The sequence below is a fragment of the Myotis nattereri genome, assembly GCF_964212035.1.
Source record: "Myotis nattereri genome assembly, chromosome: 10".
NCBI classification, from domain to species: Eukaryota; Metazoa; Chordata; class Mammalia; order Chiroptera; family Vespertilionidae; genus Myotis; species Myotis nattereri.
The window spans coordinates 34,826,360-34,846,142 of NC_138085.1; the positions used below are offsets into that span (position 1 = coordinate 34,826,360).

The following is a 19,783-nucleotide window of genomic DNA, read 5'->3' on the forward strand; positions in this document are numbered from 1 at the left end:
CTGAAACACTCGCCAGTCTAAGGTCTGTCCTTGCTTGAACTAATAAATGTGCACTTTATTAAATTACTTAAAATATTATTAAAAACGAATGGGTCTAGACCAGCCATGGGCAAATCCGGCCCGTTTTAAATGAATAAAACTATTGAAATAAAAGACCCTACCCTTTTATGTAATGATGTTTACTTTGAATTTATATTAGTTCACACAAACACTCCATCCATGCTTTTGTTCCGGCCCTCCGGTCCAGTTTAAGAACCCATTGTGGCCCTCGAGTCAAAAAGTTTGCCCACCCCTGGTCTAGTCTCAGCAAAGTCCAGGCTCAAAGAAGGGAGGCCCATAAAGAAATACAAGTTCTCTTTCCCTCTGTAATCTAGGATTGCCTCCCAAGTCCTCCTTTTCTGTCCTAGAATGTTCTCCTTCCCTGAACGTGCGCCCCTTCAGTGGAGACCTGCTCACCAAAGAGGGGTGAAACCTCACCCCAACCACTAGGACTCCACCTCAAAACAGTTACATATCATCCGTACAAGGGCAGTCAGTCCACATCCGTACAAAGGCAGCACAGCACAGAAAAGGAGGTCCAGTATCTCCAGGAGAGGCAAGCATTCAGGATGGGAAGAGTGGAATAACGTAGGGGATACTTGAGAAACAGGACAAGCAGACGAGGTGGAGAATCCTTTCAGCACCCTCACCGCTCCTCCTTAGAGAGGCTTTCCCCTGGGGGAAGTGCTGCAGGAGAGAGGGCTCTCCCCTCCTCCTCCTCCTCCCACTCTAAGAGGGATGCAGGACTGTGACAGTAGAAGCTTCTTGGACAGGGCATGGCCTCTGATCAGATCTCAGTCGGGAGTTCACACAACTGACACTGACTGGAGTTCCTGTTGGAGCAGCTCATTCCACCAACACCACCTCCCACCACTAAAGTGGGCGGGGAGGGAGGAGGCCACCTGGTCATCAGGAGGCAAAGGTTTAATCTCTTATCAGAGATGTGAGAACACTTCTCTCTCCCTCTATTTATTCTCAGTCCTGTTCTTTCTGTCTCTGCCCACTGGTCCTCAGTTACTCAATAAATAGTGATTGTGTAAAGAGATAACAATAATAGAACTAGCTGATATCACTATTTCACTCCATTGTGAGATTGTATCAAAACAAAGAAAAGTCTAAATGAACAGTGAATGGTTTTACCATATCTTTGATTGAGGAAATGGTTCCACCAAGAAGCTACCTCATTTATCTGTCCTTCCTTGTCACTTTGCTTCATGAGATTCCTCTGAAAGTAGGGTTAGGCCCATGTACCTTTCTGTCTACATCCTGGACTGGCACATCTCGGTAGTGGGGACATGTCTTAACTGTTTTGATGAAACACTATTTCGACTAAACAATTAAACACTATGTACCAGATGGAGAGCGGGCAATCAGCGAAGGTTGGTGACTGAGGATAGGAAACCCCAGCAACTGTTCCATAGCTTCAGAAATAACACGTGGGGCCTTAAGAATGAGATGGCATAAAACCAAATGCGCTTGTATCCTGTTACATCATTAAATGAATCTGCTAATTGGATAAACATGAAGAACAGAGCCTGTATTTCAAAGGACAGTTTTTGGATCCACTTTCAATCTCAGAAGATTCATAAAGACAGTATGTGAGCAACCCACTGCTGGCAGACGCTGTTACACACCAAATAAACCAATTAAATAAAAAATCCTTGGACAATAAAGCCTGTTATAAATTGCTTTTTTTTAAGCTGCACCCAAGGAAGGCATAACAGTCAGTAGTATTCAATAAATAAAGTGCTTTAGAAATATATGTGAGACACACACACAGAGAGAGATGCCAATACCAGACAAGAAAACATAAAAAAATGCAATAGTGGTCAAATATCAGATATTCCTTGGTCCATTAAAATGACCTCCTGTTTTGTTCAAAATAATTGAGAAAAGTCCATCCAATCTGCTGTGGTTATCGTGTTTTCTATAAACCCACCGTTGGGTAATCTTTCCTCCCTACCAGTTTTCTAGATAAAATATGTCCCATCTGCCTATATCACCTCATGCCACCCACCTGAGCTTTCTCCCGCTGTATCTACAACTGCTCTCTGCAGTGGTTCCCTCCCTTGATCTATGCTCTGATAGTTCTGATTTGAGTTAACAAAATAAGTAAGTAAGCAAGCAAGCAAGCAAACAATCATATGCTTTGCTTGTCCTTACTGTTCACTTATTATTCTTCTATTTCTCTCCTCCCATCTGTGACAATCTTCTGAGTCATGTATTGAGTGCCGCTCACTATGCCAGCCATTGAACCGGGCTTCAGTGATACACAAAATAATTATAACACGCGGTTCCTCATTTGAATCCCACCGTCTGCAGGGGCAACAGAAATACTTGCAGTATATAGTGCAGTGATGACCAAAGAAGGGTACGGTACCTTTTACTGTGTGCATCCTATCTGTCACTATCTACTCTGTTCTTTCAGCATCTACCTTCTTTCTATGTAGCTATTGTCTCTGCAGCTTTCTGAAAATGTACCTTTTAAATATAATTAATGACACTTTCCTAGCAAAATCCAAGGCGTTTTCTCATTATTCATCCCCCATGCTCTCACAGGAATTTGACATAATTACAATACATTCTAGAGTCGATCACCGTCTCCTTTACACATATTCCCTTCAATTTCAGCACTCGGTATGCTTGGCTCTCTGGTCACATTCCAGGCTATGTCTTCCCTATCTAATTAATTTCTATTCTACCTTCTCATCTTTTTTGGCCTTTCCTCCAAAAACAAAAGCCACATCCCTCTATTCTTCTCTCTCTCTTTATTGGCAAGCACTCAAATAAAGCTGTCTCTGAAAGCTTCATTTATCAACTACAGAGACTTCCAAATTTCTGTTTCCCCAAAGTTCTATCCCCTAGCTTTAACCATCTGCTAGGCAGTTCCCCTCATTCATCAATGTTTAAAATCAAGCTGATCCTCTCTTCCCACCCCTGTCACCTCTTAAAATACCCCAATTAAGTTGTCCAGGGCCAAAATCACACAATAAAGGTTGACTAGCCTCTTCCCTTCAACAAGTGGCACTTCTTTTATTCCTTTCTGCAGTGCCTGCAATATCGAGTTTCTTATTTCTGTTCCCATTGCCACTACCCTAATCCTAGATCTTCGAAGTACCTTGTTCTGTTTTTCTCTCTGCAATATTAAAATAACACCCAAACAATGTCTGAGTCCAACCTTTCTCTGAATTGGTCAACTTTCAATGACGTTGCCAAATTAATCTTTCTAAAATATTACTTTAATGGATGGAAGCCAACCAGCTAACTTCCTTCCTTCCTTCCTTCCTTCTTTCCTTCCTTCCTTCCTTCCTTCCTTCCTTCCTTCCTTCCTTCTTATTCTTGTTCCTGAACTTTTTCCAATCTGGTCCCTTCGATCATCTTACCATATTAATAACCATGTTTGAATATGAAACTTCTCACTAAATCAGGGCTTCTCTAGCCACTCCCCAATTATCAATGTCATTCTTATCTCTTTAATTTAAAAATCAGGTTGCTTAAACCTGAAATGCATACCCCACTATCCTTCACAAATTTTTAATCAATGTTCAGCTTAAACATTACTCTCTTTGTGCTAATTCCAGCTGTATGTCTTTCTTTTCCAACAGCTTGAATTTTAATCTTCACTATAGACTTGGCTCCCTAATGTATAGGTAACACATGTCCTCTGAGTGCCCACAGAATAGCAGGCATCATAAGACAACATCTAGCATTACAGAATATCATCTTAATACAGAATATCAAGTTGTTTCTTCTACATAAGTATCCTACATAAATACTTGTTTGTTCCTAGGTAGCCTACAAGCACACAAACCTTATACAATGACTACCTGCTATCAATTTCCTAATGTGAAATACTAGTTGACCAACATGGATTGATAAGTCATCCAAGTGAGGTTGATAGGCAGGGAGTGGATTAGTCCATTTCTTCTTAAATTTCCTGTAAAATGGAAACCTAGAGATCTTTTAAAATCTTGATGGCTGGGTCCCACCCCAGTTTCTGACCTAAATGATAAAGGTTGAAACCCGGACAGGAAACAGTTGAAACACTTCCCAGGTGAGTCTAATATGCACTAAAGTCTGAGAACCTCTAATTTAGTCCATAATTCAGAGTGCGTTTTCAACCCAGAAATATCTTGCTGGTAAATATTAAAAAGGTTTTGACATTCCCTATCCCAAGCTTTCCTTGGCCCAGCATTTCGACATTAAGACCTGACTGGAATAATTCCCTTTGCATTCCTATTTAGGAGCTTTTCTATGGATGGTTCACCGGCTGCACAACTATTCAGTTGTAGGTTTCTAGGATCACTTACAACTACTATCAACTTTACGCCACACTGAGCTATGCAACCCCCTTCTGGGAGACTAGTGGATGCTGATTCAACTCTCCATCACCCTGAGAGCCCGGATTACTCATTAATATGGAGGACCGCTATTGCCATATGGAGTACAAGTTAGTTACTAAGTTATAATTTTTCCCCATTAATTTTTAGAGGGAGTGAAAGGGAAGGGGAAGCAGGGAGGGGGGAGAGAGAGAGAGAGAGAGAGAGAGAGAGAGAGAGAGAGAGAGAGAAAGTAACATCAATATGAAAAGACAACTCTATTGGTTGCCTCCTAAAAATGTTCCTGCATATGCTCAACTGGGGGCCAGGGAATGAATCTGCAGCGCAGGTACATGCCCTTGACTGGAATCTAACCTGCGACCCTCTGGTGCGCAGTCTGAAGCTCCAACCACTGAGCCATGCCAGCAAGGGTGAAAGTCCACTCTCTTGAGCGTGGGATGGTTTCACTGTGTACAAATGTGTCAAAACTTATCAAACTATACACTTCAAATGTGTGCAATTTATTATATCAGTTCACACACAACGCCCCCTCCCCCCAAAAAAGAAAGGAAAAACATTCTGAAGGCTACAGATTCATTAAAACAAACAGGTAGCCATCTGTAATTCAGAAGGAATACCAGTTTTGAATAGCACTTGAAAACTTGTAAGGTTACACATTGCTGAAAAAAAACATATGCACAAATATACTCCATCCGCCATGGATAAAATATGCAAACTTTAACATTTCAAATTAAAGTAACATTTACATTAGTGTAATATAAATGAAATTATCTTCTAGGGGAAATAAAGTGGCCACATGCAGAGAAGGTCATTGTTGGTTTGGAAGGAGGGTTAGTATTTTGAGGGATGAAATATCCAGTTCTGAATTTTAAAATTGGTAGGTTTATAAGAAGGAAGGGAAAATAACTTTCATTCATCTATACCTTCATTCATTCAACAAATATTTATTGAAGTTTTATGATTATTAAGCATTGCAAACCACTGACCAGTAAAAGACACATGGTATGGTCTCTATATTTACTAATCTATACTTTGGCAAAGAAGAAAGTTATCAGTAAAGTTAGCCCACAATTATTAAACTATCCTGCGGAAATTGACCATGTAAAGAGCCATGCCGGAAAGGGTTCCCTGGGAAGGTGTACTTTGAGCTGAGATATGCAGAATGAGTCACCTTCAACTGTGTGAAAGGAAACAGCATGATAAAGGCCCCAAGGCAGCTGAAACATAGTCCTTTTGATGAACTAAAACAGGAATTGATCCATTTAAGAGGTATTTAGTAGTTAAAATCTATGAGACTTCATAACTGTATTTGGAAAGAGGGAGAAATGACAAGTATAACACCAAGATTTCTGCAATGTGCTACTGGGTACATGGGTGTGGCATTCACCACGGTAAACAATGCAGGAGGGAGGCCAAGCTAGGGAGGTGATTTCTGTTTTGATTTCATGATGCCTTAGAATTCTCAACTAAAGATGCCACATAGATAAATGCTTTGAGAAAGTAGCCTAGGGACCAGTGGTTGCCGGGAGTTAGGGGGAGAGGGCAAGGGAGAGTTTTGCTTAATAGGGATAGAGTTTCAGTGCTGCAAGATGAAAAAGTTCTGGGATTGGTTACTCAGCGATGGGACTATTATTTACACTACTGAAGTGGACACTTAAAAACAGGTAAGCCATACAGTTTATTTTGTGTATCTTATAACACCTAAAAACTTTTTAACATGGTGAATAAATAGCATTTTAGCTAAATAGTTAGCTTTGTAATTGATCAATCCATCGATAACCAACTAGCTACATTTTAGAGGAAAGCTGTGACCTGAAAATAGCAATTTTGGAGTTATACAAACAATAATTTATTACAGGACTTTATTCCTTTCCTCCTTTCATCCTTATAATCCTGGCGTTTGTTGACTCTATCAGCATGAGGTCTCCTTATCCTTTTCTCCCTAAAGACTGAGCAGAGCCCAGAGGCTTGGCTCAGTAGTTGAGAGATGAACCAGGAGGTCAAGGTTCAATTCCTGGTCTGGACACATGCCCCAGTTGCAGGCTTGGTCCCTGGTGTGGAGAGTGCAGGAGGCGGACCATCAGTGATTCTTTCTCATCATTGAGGTTTTTATCTCTCTCTCTCTTTCCCTTCCTCTCTGAAATCAATAAAAAATATTTTAAAAAAAGACTGAGCTGACACAGAGTTTGTTTTCACCTATTGAGAGAAAACAACTGAAGACTTTGAAGCCACAGCAGCTTTGGAGTGTGCTGTTCTGCCACAGAAAAACACCTCCATTTGTCTATGGAGCTAATTCTATCAAATGTTTAAAAAGACAAGTGAGATAGAGAGGGGGTAAATAAGATGACTCCTTTGAACAAATATGCAATGATTCTAGAGAACACTCCGTGGTTTACACATTCACACACACCCCTCTTGAGCAGTATTCTCCTGCCTACCTTGTTTGCGCACATCTTCCACAGCAGCGATCAGTTCTTCTTTGAGGTCCTGACTCTCCTTAGCGATCTGTTCCCCCTTTTCCAGGAAGTTCTGAGTGGCTTGCTCTACAGAGGCAGCCAGGACGTGGGCTTTCTTTGACCTCCCTTTCTTTTTACCTGAAGGGCCTTTGTTGCTGGTGTTCACAAGGGTCGTCACCTTAAATACAAAAGAAAAGCTGTAAGAGGCCTCTGCAAAACTGTCTAGAAATAACATCACCTCATCACTCTAAAATATCCTCTGATGATTAGATTGCGAATGCATATTCCACAGCTTCAACTGAAGGAAAAATGTGGAATTATATGGATTAACACATAAATAAACAGTCCTTTATTTCAAGCAGAAAAATGAGACCATGTGAGTTTAGTAGGAAGAGATTTGCCAGTAGCTCAAAGTTCTCAAAGTTTCCAGTTCCCTGGAGGTTGTGCTTTCACAGATTGACAAAGAGCATTTTTGTTGGAGTAACCAGCTTCAGGGAGGAAAGAAAATAAAACAAAACCTGGAATTGCCTCTGATCACTGACTTGGGAGAACCCGTACCCAGGCCTGGGCGGAAAGGCAGGGCAGAGGTGAATGAGCAGTTAATAAACACTGGGCCATCAATACCAGCACTTATGTGTCACCCATCAAGGACTTCTGAAGATCATCTATTTTCCTTTTTTTATTGTTGACAGTATTAAAGATGTCCCCCAACTCCCCCCACCTTCGGCCGTTCCACCCAGCCTCCCCAACCCCCAAGCCTTCATCGCATTGTTGTCTGTGTCCATGGGGCTACACATATAATCATGTACTAGTATGTTCTTTGGCTAATCTCTTCCAGTTCCTACCTTCTCCCTCCCCTCTGAGATCTGTCTGAAGATTATTTCTATTGCTAATCTCATCTTTTGCAAACAAAATGGTTAATTTAATCTGAGGGGATTGAATGATTCCATCTAGACATTTGTTTAACCTGCTAAAACTGTCAGAATTGAAATCAGATTTGCAGTATCACTCCTCTTCTAAGAACCATAATCTGAAAACATATTTCAACCGCCAGACTTCTTTCAGTACTACATCTAGAGCTATTTAATTTGCTAACAAAGCTTTTAATATCTTTTAATCAAGTTATCTCCTGTAGAATTCCGGACCTTTATTCTCTCCTATGGAGAAGTTTGGGAGGAAAGTGAATGCAATGGTTCCTCATTCTATTCAGCAAAAGTTGCTAGTCATCATTCCCCCTGCATTTTTTATCAGTTTTATAAGCATGCGCTTTATTTTCCTTGATATTTGTCCTGCTTAGCAGACAGATTTTATTGGAGGTTATCAAAAAAGCTAGTCCATAGAAAAGTTCTAAATGTTGTAGTTTCTGCAGTTACTCCAAATCCAAGAGCAAGCCAAGTAATTATTAGCCAAAATCACAATTAATGTCCAGTCAATTTATGGGGCATGAGATCACATCAGAGGAAGAAACGTAGTGAATAAATGTGAACTAAGATGATGAATACAGGTAGAACCAATACTTAAGAAGTGGTTGATACAGAGTCTGGAGTCTTCGTAGGCAGCTTTTGATTGCTAATTAGATGCAGTGAATTGAAGGACTCTATAAGGACATTTAAGTACAATTACTACACACACAAAGAGAACTGCGAATAAGAGTGTCAGATAATGGTAGTGAGCTGTCAAATGCATGTGCAGTCAGTAACACTTTATAGACTTTTCAGTCCCACCCATAAAGAGGAAACCATCAGAAGAAAGGCAGCCTATAGAAAAGTCGCTTTTCTGGGGTGCAAGACTGTTCTCAGTAGTGAGGGTTTACTCTAGCACAGGCACACAGCACTCTTCCAAGAGCTTCAACTACCCAAACTGCCAACACCTGGAAACATACACCCTCTGACGAAGCACAGCAAACAGCTCAACACTCTTTTCTTTTCTTAAATAGAGTTTTTAAACAGTTTTCTTTTAATTGAATATATTTGACATGCAACATTGTCTAAATTTAAGATGTACAATGGGTGAATTTGAAATATTTATGTATTGTAATACAGTTGCTGCTGTAGTGATGTTGAGCACCTCTATCACATTCCATAATTACAGTATACAGCTGTTGTCTACATTCATCATACTGTGCATTAGTAAATATTCCCATTCTCACTGATAACTGATTTATGCTCATTTTATACATCATCCTAAGAAGTTTGGGGATCTACTTTTTTAGTCTTCTCAAAGTAGAAAAAATATAAATTGGGGAGGGAGTTGTTAACTGTAGGCATGTTGACTGTTTTAAGGAGTAGAAGCTGATAGCAAATCTACGAAAATACTTAGTGACTATACCATGAGTTCATTTTTGTAAAGGCAAACAGAATTCAATTCTGTAACCTCATGTTACATTACTGTACTAAGCACTGTTTAGGTAATGCACATAATCACAAGTCGATGTACAATGTCAGTTACATGGAAAAATAAACAAACATAAAACATTAACAGGCAGTTGCTCAGAAAAATGTGATTACTTTCAAATGAAACAAATCAATTCAATCTTCTTCTAGTAAAAGCTTTCATTTACTCATAGATGGAAGAATATGATGTATGAAAGGGAAATAAAGGGAAATGATGGGGCTCCATAAGTGTTCATGCCCTAATCAGTTTAGGACAGTGGTTCTCAACCTTCTGGCCCTTTAAATACAGTTCCTCATGTTGTGACTCAATCATAAAATTATTTTCGTTGCTACTTCATAACTGTAATGTTGCTACTGTTATGAATCATAATGTAAATATCTGATTTGCAGGTTGGTCTTAGGTGATCCCTTTGAAAGGGTGGTTCGACCGCCAAAGGGGTCGCGACCCACAGGTTGAGAACCACTGGTTTAGGATAAAGAAATACCTGTGGACTCTCCTCATTGCTTATCAGTGTTTCCTTGGAAGACAAAGTCAACAACTTGCAGTAGCCCTGCCTCCCCCATAGGAGGTTTTGCTTTCCATGGTTCCAGTTATCCACGGTCAACAAGTCCAAAAATATTAAATGGGAAATTCCAGAAATAAGCAATTCATCAGGTTAAATGAATATCTTTCTAGTAGCATGATGAAATCCCAGCTGCCCTGTTCTGTGCTGCGGGGATGTGAACCATCCCTCCGTCCAGCGTATCCACACCGTATATGCTCCCCACCCTCTGGTCACTGAGTAGCCCTCTGGGTTTATCAGATCAATGATATGGCAGTGCTTGTGTTCAAGTAATCCTTATTTTACTCAATGCACATTCACAGAAATTATTCTATTTTATTATAGCTATAGACATTAATCTCTTATTGTGACTAATTTATATTCAACTTTATCACAGGTATGTCTGCATAGGAAAAAACATAGTCTATATAGGGTTTGGTACTATCCACTGGGGGTTTGGAACATATACTCCTTGAATAAAAGAGGACTTTTTATATGTAACAAAGAGAAAGAAAACATAAATATTACAAAGGCAGGCACTATATAATGTCATTACTTATAGAGAATATGATTCTAGCAAGAAGATATAAAAGTATTAAAAGTTAAACAATTTCAACTACTATAAAAAGAAGAATGAGGTGGCTAACTACTAGATAAATAAGAAAAATCTAATAGATCAGCAGTAACCAATGAAAAATCTAGTTTTCAATATCATATTCACAATAACCATCCATTGATATTATCAGAGATAAACATAACACAAAATATAGAATATTCTATGCAGAAAATTATCAAAGAAATTTAAGGAGAAATATAGAAAACAATTTAAATAATAAAGAGCCATACCAATGACCTCTAGAGGTTACAGGTATCTTTGTGTAAGGTTAGACATTCAGACTAACACTAGGTCTTAGGTAGATGGTACGTAAAGATTTTTAAGTGTTTATCTCAATTTTTTAGTAGCCTTTTAACGTATTGCTATCCTGTTGAAATTCCTGCTTGGATGCTATATGCCACTTCCTTTCACAAGCAGGCTCTCTTTCTAATCCCCACACCAACTTTCACCCAAGGCCTGAGTCATTCAAGAGCCACACACACTCTTTTCCACTCTAACAATTTGGGAGCACGCCTTTTGTGCAGTAGGACAAAAAGAAAGAAAGGAAGAAGTTCCAGCAAAAGAGACAATGGGTAATAACGTTGAAATGGATGTGATGTTTTCCAAGCCAGTAAGAAGACCAGTCCTACTTGAAAAGAAGGCTGTATATGAAAGCTATAGGAAGTAAGGCTAGATAGATGTGGTAGAACAAAACTTTGAAATTCTCTGAAAAAATATAGTATATGTAGGGTTTGGTACTATCCAAGCTAAGGATTTTAGATTTTATTAGTCACTGCCAATTTTTTTTTTAAGAAAAGCCTTTATTAAAGTCCATTTTCTTTTCCCATTCATTTCTCAACCCACTAAATTTTGCTTTTACCCCCACACCTCCTATAGCAGAGCCTTCTTAAACTGATATCTTACTAAGGTACTTAATAAGTTGTCAAGATCAAATTAGTTTGATCTTATAACACGCTCCCACATTTAGTGCCATTGACTCAATTATCCTTCCTCCTAGAAATATCTCCTAGGTAATTCGCTTAGTAATAAACTTCCTTCTCCAAACGCTTATAGCCACAAAAGGACATTATCTACCATCAAACTTACTTTTCTTTGTACCCATTTGTATCTTGCTCCCTCCTATGCCAGGAAAGGCATTCTGATACCACTACCCCTTTAACTAATCTTCTGATCACATCCTCCAGAACTGGGTTTCACTGGCTATGCCAACTCCTCTTCTAATCTTAAAAATCCCCCTCTGTAGGCTCCTCAACCTCAGCTTAAAAGGATACTTGACTTCTTTCTAGCTCCACTTCAATTATTTCTTCAGTGTGTCTCCCTCTCATCAAAAAAGAGAAGTCATAGACCTCATAGATAAGAGTATATGTGGTCAAGGGACTGGGCCAGGGGTTCATAATGATGGTCCCTATGAACCTTGGCCAATGAAAGACCTCAGCAATAGCCAGAGGATAGGCACTTTGTTTTCCTATGTGGATGGTGTGATCTGAATATAAACCTGTGAGACACAGGCTGGTGTAGGCTGCTCATCAGTAAATGTCATTCTGGCACAAAAGTAGTAAGACAGTGTCTGATACAATTTAATTCTTTTATTTTTCTTGCAATGTGTGTTATTATAAGAAAACTTATCTGACCATGACTCTTCTACTTGATCAGTGCTCTGCTTCCAGGACAACAATAGGCATAGAATATATATTTTTTCCAAAGCAATAAACAGTAGTGAGGGCAACGGGGAACTTTGTCTTGGCAGCTCTGCCACATCTGCGCAGAGCCAGCAATGGTATCATTGGTCTAAACATCACCCATATAGCAGTCAGTCAAAAGTGAGTTCTGGAGACATCATTGTCACCTGGGGCTTGTTAGAAATATAGACTCCCAGGCCCCACTCTAGACCTACTAAAAAAGAATCTGCATTTTACACAAGATTCCTAGATAATTTGTATGCACATTTTAATTTCAGAAGCTCTGAATTCTAGGACAGCGATCATCAGATTTTATCATGCCTAAGAACCACCTAGTGCCTCCTAGAAGGCAAATTTCCACATCTTACAGTGCTTCTGTTCAGGTAGGTCTGGAGTAGGGCCTTTTGTACTCATCACACAAAATCCTATATAATAAAAGGGTAATATGCAAACTGACCCTAACAGCAGAACCACTGGGAATGACTGGTCACTATGACACACACTGACCACCAGGGGGCAGACACTCAATGCAGGAACTGCACCCTGGTGGTCAGTGTGCTCCCACAGGGGGAGCTCTGCTCAGCCACAAGCCAGGCTGATGGCTGCCAGTACAGCGGTGGTGGGGGGAGCCTCTCCAGCCTCCTCAGCAGCGCTAAGGATGTCCGACTGCAGCTTAGGCCTGCTCCCTGCTGGCAAGTAGACATCCCCCGAGGGCTGCTGTGCTGCCAGAGGAATGTCTGACTGCCAGCTTGGGCCCAATCCCCCAGGGAGCGGGCCTAAACCAGCAGGTGGACATCCTCTGAGGGGTCCCAGACTGAAAGAGGGCATAGGCCAGGCTGAGGGACTCCCCCGAGTGCACAAATTTTTGTGCACCGGGCCTCTAGTTATATATATATACATATGTATGTGTGTGTGTGTGTGTGTGTGTGTGTGTATATATATATATATATATATATATATATATATATATAGAGAGAGAGAGAGAGAGAGAGAGAGAGAGAGAGAGAGAGAGAAAGACATATAGACACATAGATATATAGATATATAGATATATGTGTATATACTAGTGGCCCGGTGCATGAAATTCATGCGTATTAAAAGGAAATTAATTAGAGGAAATATTTTAATATTGTTATTTGCCTTTCTCTATAATAGAAGTGTCAGATATAAAAGAAAATTACTAAAATGTATATGAAAATCACCCTCCTGTCAGAGTCTGGGGCACGCCATAGGACCCAGAGTCAAGTCCCTGCCCACTCCCACATGCTTAGAAATTGTAGGAGACCCAGACCCAGTCAGTCCCATTGGGCGAGACCCAGACACGGCCAGCCCCACCCCATCAAGCCCCTCTGGGCGGGGGGCACAGCCTCAGGTCCCCAAGCCCGGTGCCAGGTGGGGGGGTGCAGCCTCAGGTTCCCCATCAAGCCCTACTGGACAGGGGGTGCAACCTTGGGTCCCCCGGAGCAGCCTCTACTATTAAGAAATCACAAGGAATTTAGAAAAGTGAGAGCATAGAGATGAGAATGCTGAGAACAAAGCAATTACTTGATCTCCAGAAAATCAATGAAAGGAAACCAAGAGCCAAAAACAAAAACAAGTCGGGCATCATTTTGCTCAATTCACTCAGTTTATAGATGAGAGTAGTAAGTCTGTGAATTCTGTTGTTGGCATTGTTCTGAAGTATTTCATTTGTCATAATCACCCAATTAATATTAGATAGGGCTTTGATTACTGTACAGCCTAAAAAAAGCAAGAGCTTAGTGAGGTTGAATATTTGAAAAAAATATGATCAAAAACAAGTTATTTATTCCTGGAGGAATTGAAGAATCTAAAAGAGACCTGAATTTCCCCTAGTTAGCCATTGCTATAAAGGAAGCATACACAGTGTGCTACATTTATGTTATTATTTTTTGTAGACACACTTTAATTCTTAAATAATTCTACAAGACAAGACTTCTCACTCAGTTGCTTTGGTATACATTTCCCAAATACTTTATCTTAAACAATATAATACCAGCAAGTAGAAGTCAGAAAGTAACCCCAAAATATATATTCTATGATTAGGTGTTGATGTATTTTTATGGTCAAGATAAGTAGCTAGTTGTACATATACTGTTATTTTTTTCCAGGCTAAAATTTATGTGGTTGTGATTTATAGAGCAGATCAGTTGAGCAGTGGATCATCTACTCATTTTGTACATGAGAAGTCATTCAAACTTATTTCCTAGGAAGTATCTTGATATTGTCTGTGAGCCAAGATGAAAGAGGATGTCCCTCTCTTTAGGGACATGTTCTTCAGAAGAAACTCAATTTCCCTTAGAGGATGTTAAACTAACACATTCTCCACTCTCTGTGAACACATGCTGTTTCATATGCCAATAGCAGCACAGAAGAGTCCCACTTCTCAACCTCCAAGGGATACAGTATAGATTCACTGCCATCCAAACATTTGTCTGAGAGAAACAGCATTTAGCTTGCTTGAAGGGAGTTCAGTTCATTTCTTTCCCCACCTATTATAAAATCTCAACCACACTAAGTTAAAGCATATTAGCAAAGAGACATGCTATTCTATCTGGTGGAAGCATTTGGGATATTTTTTCCCCACCAAGAGTATCTTGAATTTATTTTTAAACTTTATTTTCATTGTTGGCACTATTACAGATGTTCTTACCACCCCCATTTTTCCCACCTGCACCTACCCGCCCCCCTTCCCTCTGGCCATCACCACACTGTGTTGTCTGTGTCTACGGGTTATGCATACATGACTTTGGTTAATCCTTTCACCCTCTTTCATCCAGTCTAGCCTCCCCCCTTACATTCTACAATGTTCCTCAATGGTGGGAATACTATCACTCAGAGTTTTAGGAAGCTCATTGTGTACAGACTAAGCTTATTGGTAAGATGTCATTCTTCACATTACATAGAGAATTTATGTGTGACTTCACAAACCATACATAAGAACATTGAAGCTTCTCCTTAGAAACTGATTTTATTTTATGGACATTGAATTGAGTAATAAATTAATGTTTCCTTTTTATACTGACATCAAAAAGTTTAATCCAAAGGTGTGGTCCCTGCTGTAAGCATATGATTCAGTAATAATAATTACTGCATTAGTCCCAACCTTTACTCCTTATCAGTACTTATATTTATTTTGCTTTTTTAAAAATCACTTTTCTTTAAGGTCTGTTACTTTCCAGTACTTTATAAATCCTTGAAAGTCTCCTTGAATATTTGCTGGAAGATACATGGATGTATCATATTCTGTCAACCTCAAGATGTGCCTTTTCCCTCACACTTTCACATGTCCAAAACAAGGCTGAATCCTACAATCATTTTTGTTTAAAAAATATATTGGATGGTACTTTATATTTTTCTTAGAGGTACTTAAAATATATATAACTTATGAAACCTTGGATTTGATAAAACATGATAAATCAAATGATCACAAGAAAGAAACTTGTTTAAAAGACCTACCGACAAGCTAGGTTTTCCTAGAATCTACACAACTTTTGTTTTTATGATTTTAGAGAAAGAGAGAAAAGGAAAGGGGGAGAGAGAGAAACATGAATTGGCTGCCTCCTACATGCCCCCTACTGGGGATCAAGCCAGCAAATCAGGCATGTGTCCTAGCCAGAATCAACCAGCTGAGTCACACCTGCCAGGGCTAGAATCTACACAAGTCTACACACCCACCAATGAAAAATCAAACTCAAAATTAAGACACTAGAGCAATGCCAGGCATTCAAAGCAATTGCTTTGAATCAGGGATTTTAAGTGATAGAAAGGTGTTTCTGTTTTTCAAAATCCTAAATATTTTAACCATCAGTGCCCTTCTGAGAAAATCCCATGCTGTTTTGAAAGTCCCTGGAAATTAAAGAATGACTAAACTATGTTCATGATTCACTCCTATGCATTTACTAATGTTAAAATGAAAAGAAACAAGTAAAACTAAAATGTTCCAACAAATCTGAAACCACAATAAAAAATATATTTGAATCAACATTATGTTAACTAAAGGACTCAGTTGGCCAAAACTTCCATTCCCCCAAAAATGATCAAGTTTTTTACTTCAGTTTTTACCCAGGGCACCTGCTTTGACATTTTTCTTCTTTAAAGTTAGTGGATTCTATTACAGAGTAAACACACTACACAGGAAATAATGGACAGTCAGTAAGAAGCAGGAAACGTACCAAGACTCTATATCAGTTTTGCCTAAAAATATGAAAAAGTATATTAAGCCAGACTAATGTTTTATATGCAGGCTTACTCACACTGGCACTACCACCCCATCCCTACATCAGATGGTCTTGAGCTACATATGAGAAACGGGGTATCTTGAGGGAAAGCAGGGCACAAATCTAAGGAATTGGCAATGGTGGCATAACACTTAATGTAGATCTGGTTACACAGACTTAAGGATCAACTGATTTTCAAACACACAGACATACACACACACATACACACATACACACACACTCACAAAATGAAACAGAAATTTAAAAAGACTTTTGCAAAGAAACTGAAGCTTGAAGATGGTAAAAATACATGCTAGTGAACTACAAGAAAATGAAAAGCTGACGCTCCTCCTACTCTTTTCTTAAATCTTTATTGGTGAGAGTATTACAGGTGTTCCCCTCCCTTTCACCTCCCATTGCCCCCTTCATCTGGATCCTGCCCCACCAAAAGCTTTTGCCACCCTGTTGTCTGTGTCCATGGGTAATACATGTATGCATATGAGTTCTTTGTTTAATCTCTAACAGTCCCCCATTCCTCCCTTCCCTCTGAGATTTATCAGTCTATTCCATGTTTCCGGATCTCTGGTTCTACTTTATTCATAAGTTTATCTTGTTCTTTAGCTTCCTTGTTTGTTTATTTTGATTTTTAGATTCAATTTATTGAATTTGTATTTATTTATTTACATTTAATAAATTTAAATTTATTTATTTATTTGTATTTATTGCCATTTTATTGTTCATATTTTTTTATTTCTTCTCCTCCTCCTCCTTCTCCTCCTTTTTCTTCTTCTCAAAGAAGACCCTTTAACATTTTATGCAATACTGTTTTGGTGGTGATGAACTTCTTTAGGGTTTTTTTTTTTTTTTTTTTTGTCTGGGAAGCTCTTTATTTGACCTTCAATTCTAAATGATACCTTTGCTAGGTAGAGTAACCTTGGTTGTAGATCCTTGCTTTGCATCACTATAAATATTTCTCCCTTCTTGCTTGCAAAGTTTCTGTTGAGAAATCAGCTGACATTCATAGGGGCATTTCCTTGTAGGTAACTAACTGCTTTTCTCTTGCTGCTTTTAAGATTCTCTCTTTGTCTTTAACCTTTGGCATTTTAATTATGGTGCGTCTTCGTGTGGGCCTCTTAAATTTCATCTTATTTGGGACTCTCTGTGCTTCCTCGACTTGTATGTCTATTTCTTTCACCAGGTAAGGGAAATATCCTGTCATTTTTAAATTTAATTTTACAATATATTTTTATTTATTTCAGAGAGGAAAGGAGATGGAAAGATAGAAACCTCAATGATGAGAAAGAATCATTGATCGGCTGCCTCATAAATGCCCCACACTGGGGATGGAGCCCACAACCTGGGCAGGTGCCCTGACTGGGAATTGAACAGTGACCTAGTGGTTGATGCTCAACCACTGAGCCACACCAGCTAGGCTCTGTCATTATTTTTCAAATAGATTTTCAATTTCTTGCTCCCTCTCTTCTCCTTCCGGTACCCCCATGACACAAATGTTGGTACTTTGAAGTTGTCCCAGAGTCTCCTTACACTGTCTTCATATTTTTTTATTCTTTTTTCTTTTTGCAGTTCTGATTGGGCATTTTTTGATTCCTCATATTCCAAATCTCTGATTTTATTCTCAGAAACTTCTACTCCACTCTTGATTCCCTGTAAATTATTCATTTCAGTTAGTGTATCTTTTATTTCTGATTAGTCCTTTTTTATATCTTTGATGTTCTCACTAAGTTCCTTGAAATTCTTATTAAGTTCCTTGAGCATCCTTATAACCATTGTTTGGATCTCTGAATCTGGTAATTTGCTTGCTTCCATTTCATTTACTCCTTTTTCTGGAGATTTCTTTTATTTCATTTGCAACATTTTTCTTTGTCTCCACATTTTGACTGCTTCCCTGTGTTTGTTTCTATGTATTGGGTAGAGTCTACCAGAACTGGCAGTGTACTAGGTATTCTAAAGGGCCCAGTGGCTCAGCTTTCCCAGTCACCTGAGCTGGGCACTCTAGGTGCACCCCTGTGTTGGCTATGCACACTGTCCTGTTGTAGTTGAGTCTTGATTGCTGTTGACATCACTGGGAAAAGTTCACCTTCAGGTCAACTGAAGAGGACCAGCTACAACTACAGTGGAAGAGCTGCTGTGCAGGAGACTTCAGTGGGGCTTTGGTGCTCACTGAGTCTGCCCCTTGAGTGTGCCACTTGTGGATGTGTAGAGTTGTGATCAGGTAAAATCTGAAGCTGTCCATTGGGTGTACTGGCTTTGGGTCCTCCCAGGAGGTACAAAGTCAGCCACTGCCTGGGGACACCTGGCAGGAGCTACAGAGAGATCTGCAGATCTTGTATTGGGCTTGAAAGTACCCAGGTGAGGCCCAACTGTGAAGCAAGGCAGGCTGGTAGTAGTGCTGGTTCTTGGTCCTTTTATTGATAGGTTTGGGGTATGCTGACTCCAGCTGCTGCTTGTTATATATTTGTATTGAGATATGACATATAACATCATATTTGTTTTAGATAGACAACATAATTATTTGATATATGTACTAGTGTATATTCTAAAATGATCATCACAATAAGTCAAGTCCATCATTATATAGTTACACATTTTTTCTTTTAATGAGAGCTTTTAAGATTTACTTTCTAAGGAACTATCAAATAGACAATATTGTATTATTAATTATAGTCAACATGTACATTACATCTGCATAACATTTAGTTTATAACTGAAAGTCTGTACAGTTTGACCACCACCATTCCCCACCTCTGGCAACCACCAAACTGTTCCATATTTATGAGTTCATTTCTCAAAAAGATTGCACATCTAAGTAAGATGATATGGTATTTATCTTTCTCTGTATGACTTATTTCACTTAGCATAATGCCCTCAAGGTCCAACCATGTGGTCTCAAATAGCAACATTTCAATCATTTTTATGGCAGAATAAATATACATATATAATATCACAACTTCCATTTCTTCATCTATCCAGGAACAGTTAAGCTTTTTCCATGTCTTGCCTCTTAGAAATAATGCTGAACTAAGTTGGGGGTGCAAACATTTTTTTTTGAATTAATATTTTCACTTCTTTGCATAAATACCCAGTGGTAGTTTTTTTTTTGTTTTTGTTTTTTGGTTTTTTTTTTTTGGTTGTTTTTGTGTGTTTTTTTAAGATCCTCCATACTGTTTTCCATAGTGGCTACATCAACTTACATTCCTAGTAGCAATGCACAAGTGTCTCCTTTTCCCCACAATGTATGTAATATATATAGCGTATTTATTTCTATTTAGAAAAATAAAACATACACACAGAAAGAGGCACAAGCATCATTTTCCCCTATTCTTTGACCAAAATGGGAAGTAAAATCCAACGCAAAACTGAACACACACATACTCCAAAACAAACAGGACTGGTGGTTAGAAATAAACTACTACATGCCATTGTCACTGAAGACTGAATATGGGTGTTTTGGAAAGTATC

At 39.1% G+C, this 19,783-nt stretch overlaps 1 protein-coding gene across 3 annotated transcripts in view; it reads right to left on the minus strand.

The window, feature by feature from the left end:
• CTNNA2 (catenin alpha 2) overlaps positions 1-19,783 on the minus strand; it is a 1,107,789-nt gene that overhangs the window by 877,201 nt on the left and 210,805 nt on the right. For all 3 annotated transcript variants that reach the window (XM_081101401.1, XM_081101400.1, XM_081101399.1), the window contains one exon: positions 6,818-7,013. In XM_081101401.1, coding sequence (XP_080957527.1) covers positions 6,818-7,013 — 196 coding nt within the window. The remainder of the gene's footprint in view (positions 1-6,817; positions 7,014-19,783) is intronic.